This window comes from Thermobia domestica, chromosome 9 (genome assembly GCF_964235325.1).
Source record: "Thermobia domestica chromosome 9, izTheDome1.hap1.1, whole genome shotgun sequence".
Lineage (NCBI taxonomy): Eukaryota > Metazoa > Arthropoda > Insecta > Zygentoma > Lepismatidae > Thermobia > Thermobia domestica.
The window spans coordinates 36,528,410-36,537,252 of record NC_137462.1 but is presented as its reverse complement, the minus strand read 5'-3'; the positions used below and the strand labels follow the sequence as shown (position 1 = coordinate 36,537,252).

Sequence of the window (8,843 nt, the reverse complement as noted above, 5' to 3'; positions counted from 1 at the left end):
TCGTTGCTAAATGAAAACGATTAGTACAATTTCCTTACAATTTCCTCCTAATAACAAGTCAGGATTTATATTTTTTACTATGAATATTGGTGTTTCAAATACATTATTTTGTATTTTGAGGTTTACTACTTATAACCCTCATTTCGGATCTTTCCTAACCCTGCAAATGTACCAAATCTATGTTTTAATATGGATGTAATTAGGTTGTTCTAAAATTCTCTTTTAATTGCTGCCACTTTCTGTCATTTAAAATACTCACTTCTGCCCGGTAATCTGAAACACATGAAACAGAATATTCTCAATATTTCCTCTGATTACAAAGCCACACACACACACAAATAAAAGTTTTGTGCATCAGACCCCAGGCTATGAATTCAATGTATTTTGTTACACAGATTCCAAGTTCGAAACAGTAGGACGATCGACAATTTTAGTCGACAGTAGGACAGTAGGACGATCGACAGTAGGACGATTGTCATTTTTTTTATGAACGAAAAACTTGAGCGATTTTGGATTGGGAGTATATACGTAACACAGGTATACAAAAAAAGTTCTATGCACCGGATGCAAGGATATGGATTTAATCCAAATTTCGAAACCCCAAGACAATCGACCATGTCAATTTTTTTTATGGGCGAGAAACATCAGTAATTTTGGATAGGGAGAATATAGAGTGGCCCGAAGGTAGGTATACAGTCCCGTACTGATCGGTCATGACATTTTATATCATTTACACATTGTTATCCATACAGGTATTGACTTAGTTTCTTCCTTATCTATTCGTAACTTATTTTCACTTAGGCCTATAGCTTAAGGTCGGAAGAAACCGAAGCAAATAAATTCGTTATCTTAATCAATTAAAATGTCATACTTGATAGATGCAGGTCTGTATACCTACTTTTGGCCCCTCTGTACATGTAAGACATCTACACACACACAAACACAAATCTGTGCAATAAATCCCAAGTATGGATTCGATGTATTCTTTTTATCCAGAATCCAAATTTTGAAACCCCAAGACGATCGCCAGTGTCAATTTTTTTAGGGGTGAAAAACTTTATCGATTTTCGATAAGAAGAACACATTTAAGACAACACACACGTTTTTCGTCATAAAACAAAATTGACAAGATCAATCGTCTTGAAGTTTCAAAATTTGGATTCTGTGTAACGAAATACATCGAATCCACAACCCGGAGTCTGTGAATTTATTTATTTATTTGTATGTGGGTGTGTTTTTGGGGTACGGTAGCAATAGTCATCTGAACTTAATTCAGATGTTTCCTAGCCATCATCAATAACAAAGGAAATTTGAATTGTTGTTCCAGTTGTTTACTTGTTTCATGTTTGAAGCTACTGTATTAGGGTTAACAAAGTTATTATCCCTCTGTAGACTCGATTGCTGTTGTCCATTTTCCAGAAGATGCTCGTTTTCAGTCGATGTAGCGTTATGTTCTCCCGTTTCAGTTGTTGCTGATTCATTGTACTGGTCTGAAGAACAGTCGACCCTTACGTGACATGGTAAAATTTGTCCGTTTGTAGTCATTAGGTTTATAATTACGTCTTCTATTTCAGAACCATGGTAACAACCAGGCATGATAGTCCGGAAACGAAAGAAGATATTCCGTTACGTACCTTGTATAGTCCTACTTTCTTCCTTCGATTTCTACCAAATGTTTTAATTCTACTGCTATTAAAAGAGTAGCAGTAATTTAATACTACTGTAACATTGCGCAAAGTGTACATATACAGGGTGTATCGAAAAGGACTGTACAACTTTGAAAACTTATATTGATTTATTTATTTAGCTTACAGACATGGTTTTGGTGTCATTTTGTAGCAAAATACATCAAGTTTTTTTTACCTTCTACCTAAAGAGGTTCAATGTGTCTTCCATTGCTGATGCAGTACACATCCTATCTGAAGTCGATTTCTTGCCATGTCAGGTATGAGTCGTTCAATTGAGAGGTAGATTCTAGGTCTGAGTTTTTGGTAGAGAAGCCCGTAAGGGTGGAACAAACCTTGAATAATAATAATAATAATAATAATAATAATAATAATAATAATAATAATAATAATAATAATAATAATAATAATAATAATAATAACGGACTATTAAAGAATCATTCTTTTTTCATATAAATAAACAGGATTTAAATCTGGATTTTAGATATATTGATAAAATCTGGTTACCTACTTTTGATGTGTACTTTGGATTCGGCAACAGTGATGTAGCATAAACACCCAGCTTCTTCCAACTCAACCGTTCTTTCTTTCTTTTCTTCGTCCACTGTGCTCTGCTCATCGTTTTCAGTATCCATTTCTTACGTTATATTTATTTTGGTGGTATGCATCCCTTTTCCCATATCATATTTCTCTTGTAGAGTATTGTTTTCCACGGTGTTGTTTGCCACAACTCGATTTTTGTGTTGTTTACCAATTGTTCTACAGTATTTACATTCTGATTTTATCAGATCTCATTATCGTGAAATTCACATATAGCTGATGTAAAAGTTAAGGGTTCCCTGGCACCTCTTTTTTCAATCCCCTTTAAATAAGTGTAAGTGTTCTCACGTTTAGGGCGAGAGAGGTTTTATTAGAATTGCTGTTGAAAAAGTCCAGTTATTAATGCTCTGTTTTTCCGTTATGTTATGTGACTAAAGAATTAGCTTTTATATACCTAAGAAAAATAAAATGGCTTATTTCAATTTCACTTCCCACGGTTATGCTGTGTAGGTAAAGAGAAACTATGATGAGAATGAATAAAAAACGGTAGAATGAAGAAAATGGGAGAACCTCGAGAAAGTTCCCACCCACAGTGTTGTCTATCACAAAACCCACTTGGCCTGAATTGGGATCGAGTCAAAGGTCCCAAGCACAAGCACCAGAGGTGAACACTCAATCACTGAGGTACGGTGGCCCCTATATACTTAAGAAATGAATATATAATAGTTCGGGCAGTCTGAAAAGTATAAGAGAAGTTACAAAATGCCAATGGTAACCAAAGTACACTTGTTAACTTCTAAAGCTCAAAGCTAATCTCTTAGAATAGGTTGTAATTAATTACTTGATTGCATTACTGCAATCTAAAGTCTTTATTCTGAGAATAGCCTCAAACGTTGCACAAATATTTCTCATTTCTGTAAACCGAGAATGCCAGATATGATTCCTTGTATGGTTACATTAAAGAAAACAAGAAAATTAAAGAAACCAAAAAATGAATCAAAAACTTCCGATTTTGGTCAATAATTAATTTTTGGATCAGGGGCTACAATATGCTGCTTCAACGGCCCTTAAATCGAGTTTTCTTATCTTCAACGGAATGGGCACATCACACTGAGTTAAGTGATAGTTTGGGTTTGAGTATACTATGTGTAGTTCTCCAGATATAAGACCTAAAAGAAAAGTTTTGATTGAAATATATTGGATCTTTTGGGTAAATTAAATCAGGGGCCACAAAATTTTTGAACGGACCCTAAATCGAGTTCTCGTATTTTCTACGAAATAAGCGCATCATACTGAGTTAAATGATAGTTTGGGTTTGGCTATACTATATGTACTTCTATAGATGTAAGGCCTATAAGGAAGTTCTTGATTGAAATATATTGGATCTTTAGACTCAAAAAGAAACAAATTGTTCTTCTTCAGTTTCCTCCAGAAGTGTTTCCAGTGTTAGATTTTCTTTAAGTTTGCTTAAGTATTCAGATCAGGCACATCATTTGGGGCTAGAATTGTCACCTCTCGGGTTTGAGAAATACATGCCATTTTTAAGTTGTATACTAATATAGTAATGACAAACGTGAAACTTTAATGCCGGTGGACAATCTTGTTCTCCCTTCCTTCCCCTGTTGCAAAATCTGAAATGACGTCACTGATTCAGACCTCTTACCTATGATAACCTTAAGAGCTTTAATGTTATTCATTTAAGTATCAAAATGAGTTCTCTCTTGACTACAGAATTATTTTTTTTATTTATATGGTCTAAAATTTCCCCTCAAATATTCAAGAAAGGTACAAACTTGAACAAATAATATAATCTACCTGTTTACTTCCGCTATCTCATCACAATACAAACTGCAGTGGGTTTGTATATTTTGTAAAGCTTTCGTTACTTCTGGTAGTTTTTTTTGTTATACGTTTTATTGTCTCAATTTACAAACACTCAGAAAGGCCATGCTGAAAAGGGATTGCCCACCAGTGTGTTTTAATGATAATTGTTATAATCTTTGTGGGCTTGAACATAGTTAAGTAGGAATACAAAAGTCACTATATTCTTGTATTATCAATAGACTACACTTCATTTTTGTCTCCAAAGAATGTGTCTAAAAGATTGTTTAATCAATATATTTAAATCTAATTTTTTAAATTTTAATCTCTAGGAAAGTTATGAAAAAATCATTTTTATCACGTACCCTCCCGAAAGTCCGACTCCAGATATTTGCCGGAATTGTCACCTCACTTATGCGTGGTTCTGATTATATACTTAGATACAACGTTGGCTATACATACAAATACACTCAAATGGTACGTCATATGAATTTTAAAACGCATTTGATGGGATTATGAGAAGACAAATAATTATCTCGAGTGTTTGGACTCAAGTTGAACAAATTTAACTGTGGAGTTAACAGCCGACAGCGCAGTAATACAATAATGCACTTATGACCATTTGTATGTATTCTGTTTATAAATATAATGGAGTTTATATATAATATAGTCATCTGGCTACCCTCAGCTTATAAGTCGATGTTATGTAAATTGTCACGATTATGATCAGTGACCTAACCAGCCATGAGCTCAGGGGGCCCAGGCCCCTCCCGAAACTAACCTGGACTATCCTATACAGCAGCGAAGCAAACAAATCTTTTGGTGAAATTACCAAAAAACATGATTCTTTGGTAGTCTCAGCCCTCCCGAAACAAAATCCTGGTTGAGCCACTGATTGTAAGATAAATCAGCAAGAAGAACATCGTGTCAAACAACGCCAAAATCAAGTTGTGACAAAAGACACCATGGCAAACCGACAGGCAACCATTTTTACCCTAGTTCCCTTACCACTGACGTTCCAATACATTTAAAGAATATTTAGTTTTGCCGTTAGAGAATATATTGGTAAATAACCAATTTCTTGTTAATTTGAACCATGTTCACATATGCCTACGTAATTTTATTGTGAATTTATTGAAAATCTTATGAAAAGGTCCAAATGAAAATATTGTAACTGCGACAGTTACTTTGATAAGCATCGCTCTGTACAGTTCTAAAAGTTTTGATTTACTGTCTTATGTTTAGCTGTGTCTTGAAAAGCGTATCCTCGTTGTGTACCCTTGCAAGCATTAACTAGGTTGTGAAAAGAATTCATAGTGAAAAATAACATTTACGTTTATTAATAAGACATAATTAATACAATAAATATGTAAAATAACATTAGTGTTTCACAAACTATTTCAATGATCAAAAGCTATGTTCTGTCTGATGACAATCATTACTTCAGCGATCCTTTGCTGCTAACGGAAGTGAAATCTGGTTCTTAAGGCGAATAAATCTGCAATAAAAAAATAAAAGTAAATATTTAGATTTTATTAGTAGAAAATATGCATCCAATCTAAACCATCTCCAAAAGAGTTTACTACTTTCCTATTGTTTTATTACCAATTATTTGAATGATCCTTGATGACGAAGGAATAGTGTTAACTAATATTACAAGATTCAATACCTTATAATACTATCTAACATATATTACTGAATTATTACACAAGAATGAAGTCAGTATATTTAACGCACTGAACAATTTGTATACGAATACACTCATCCAAGTTTTAGTGTTCTTTACAGTCCGTAATACGTCATACGTATAAGCATAAGAATACAGTGCTCGCAATCACTTTATTTAATATTTTAATGTGCATGAGTATTTATTTCCAGTCTGAATAAAACTCGTCCTCACAGTTGCATCAGCAATGACTATCTGAAGCAAATGTTATCATGTTTAAAAAAATAATATGAAAGAACGGCTATTTGATATTAGATTGCTAATTTCTTATGTTCAGGACCTTCGTGGAAACTATAAGGAATGTGTTCCGAGGTACACGAGGAACTTTACCGGAGAGAAAACATTTCCGGAAGTAAAAATAACCTGAATTTCCCACTAAATTGAATGTTACGACATAGAAACTTAATCTGTAAACTATGTTCATTTTCTTTCTGGTACTATATCTAACAATTCTTATGATTAATTACTTCACCAAAAATCTTCTTATACTTATTGTTGCCTCCTTTAGCTAATAGAACATACTTGTTAATTGTATATATTAATCAATGAAATAAATGTCTATAAATGATAATTGGTGTAGTCCTTGAACACGTGAATTCATGTTTAAATTAATAAATACACAGAAACGATAGTTCAGTAACGATACATATTAGCTCAAATGAGATTACGAATGAGTACAAGCGTTTGTTGCAGTATGACTCGTAATTTACTCAATATTGTGTCATATAGGGAACGAAGGAAGATTAACCTAAGCCGACGAAACTTAAATAAAGGACTAAACTTTTATAATGTTTGAGTTTATGAATATCTTTTCTCTCGGATCTTAAATAAACGTAATATTTTTGAAGTAGTATTACCACGTACTAATATTACACAAGTAATTTTCAAACTGAGGTTTCATGAGAGAAACATTATAAATATGTTCGTATACTCAAAACCTAATTTTGAGTGGTGGTGTTGGAAAGAAAAAGCTAAAAAGCTAATGCTTTTAAGTCTCATAATAATGATATACTAAGTGAAACCGAATGCTACTAAAATATCCCGAATCTTATTTGTAGCTGTAACATGATGCTCTGGATATTCTCAATCTACGTAGGATTTAGTTTTAATTTGAATTGATGAGGTAGTTTTTCTAGTGTTTCGATTGTAGTATAGCAATATCATAATAGTGTTGATGCATCTGAAGTACGTATTTGTAATGACAAAACATTACTTACAGCATTCAATTAGAAGAGGAGGAAATGCTACTAATGAGTTATATTTGTATATAGAAAGAACCTTACTAATTTTATTATTTTCCTTTTACTGTTTCAATATTTGTTCGTAGTTTGCAACAAGGAATCGTAACTAAAAAAATAATCTGGAAATAAGACGCTTTCACTTGGATTATAATGACGGATTTGTACAACACAATTAGTTTACTTAATAAATGACTAATACTTTCCTAAATCCCAAAAGGAAATGCCAGAAAATAAGAAATAATGCCAGAAAATAAGAAAAAAGAAGGAGAAAGCAAAATAGAAATGAAAATAATTGGAAAGTTAGAGACGAGAAAGACATAGGAAAGAGTTCTTACAAGGTAATATTAACATGGCTGACTTAGCTGTCACATACTTCTCCACAAATTACCTAGTAGATGATTTATTTCAGCTCAAGAAAAATAACATATTAACTGACGATATCCATTGTAATTCTTAGCTACTCTAACCAAACATTAGAATAAATGATACATATGTAGAATCTGAAAGGGACGAATTTAATCTTCCTCCCTAAATAAATGAAGTACATGATACACTTTCTTTACTTTAGAGCTATAGAATAATATTAGTTTTTTTTATTTTGATTATAGTATATAAAACTATTTACATTTATGTCAAGAAATTTACACATGGCAAATTAAAAAATAAATATTATAAGGAGTACAATTATGTATCAAAAAATGAAAGGATTTTTTTCTATATTTCTAATTTTTATGTATTGCAGTTCATTGAATTTATATATTTCACCTGATTTTGTAGATATGTATATTAATCATCGATAAGTTAATGTTTTGAGCTATTGTATTAATATGAATGAAAATAGGACAAGTGTAAAATGTATCTAAAGAAAAACAATTTGTTTAAGAATTTCAAATTAATTTTTTGTTATAAATGTTTATTTCATAAAATATCTTTAAATAATTAATTATACGATTACTCAAATATATTTACCTCTACAGCAAAGTCAATAGAACAAGCAGCTAGGCAAGTGAACTTTATTTTTACGTATTTTTCACCAACACCACCATCTACTACTGCTGCTGTACCGCTTAGAGTATGTCTGTCTGTAGCTCTGATGTATGTTATTGGAGTATTGAAAAAGGATAATTCACTTGCGGGATATCTTTGTACCACCGTCTGTCCTATTACTGCAAAACTAGTTTTCACTTCGTCATCTACTAATATCGTCGTTGCGTTATTTGGATTTCCCAGTTCTAAGCTATCTCGAAACTGTGGAAAACCACAAACAATTGATACTGAAACTAATGTCAAAGCTACAGCTAGGACAGCCTTCATCTTAATAATTATTAACTCTTACTATGAAAAGTACCCAACCGTGGATTAAGTGTACTAAAAGAAGTAGAATTGTATTCTGATTGTTCAGCAGATTCTGTGTAGAATTTATATAGAACAGTTGAAGTGGATATATGTTGATAAAAAGATTGTAATAGATTACCCCATCAGAATCTTGAATGAAATAAAATAATGATACTCAAGATACAAAGAGTACTTCACTTCCATTCACTTGTTTGTCATTCATGTTAGAACAATTTTATAAAAGGAATCAAAAACGAGGAAAATTGCTACCTGAAGAGAAGTTATAATAATCAATAGAACCTTATTTTCCTTATTTTGCTTTTGCGATAACGTTTATAGAGAACTTTGGTAGATTTCTAATTTTGTCAATACTTTTTAGTGTAATTGACTACACTTATTTGTTTTTAATTAATAAATATTTATTTATGACATTTGAACAAAATTGCCATTTTGATTCATTTTTTAAGAAAATTTTTAGAGGAAAACTCACTCGTA

The 8,843-nt window shown here is 32.1% G+C and overlaps 1 protein-coding gene across 1 annotated transcript; it reads right to left on the bottom strand.

Moving 5' to 3' along the window:
* Positions 1 to 5,363: 5,363 nt before the first annotated feature.
* Positions 5,364 to 8,393, bottom strand: LOC145693962 (uncharacterized). Its single transcript, XM_081770123.1, has 2 exons — positions 7,983 to 8,393; positions 5,364 to 5,544 (listed from the first exon to the last, which is right to left on the bottom strand). Exons 1-2 carry the CDS (start codon positions 8,325 to 8,327, stop codon positions 5,530 to 5,532), a joined length of 360 nt encoding a protein of 119 aa, XP_081626249.1. The 5' UTR covers positions 8,328 to 8,393; the 3' UTR covers positions 5,364 to 5,529.
* Positions 8,394 to 8,843: the final 450 nt, after the last annotated feature.

Coding starts and splice junctions, on each gene's coding strand:
- LOC145693962 (XM_081770123.1), bottom strand. CDS start 8,327: ATGAAGGCTGTCCTAGCTGTAGCTTTGACATTAGTTTCAGTATCAATT.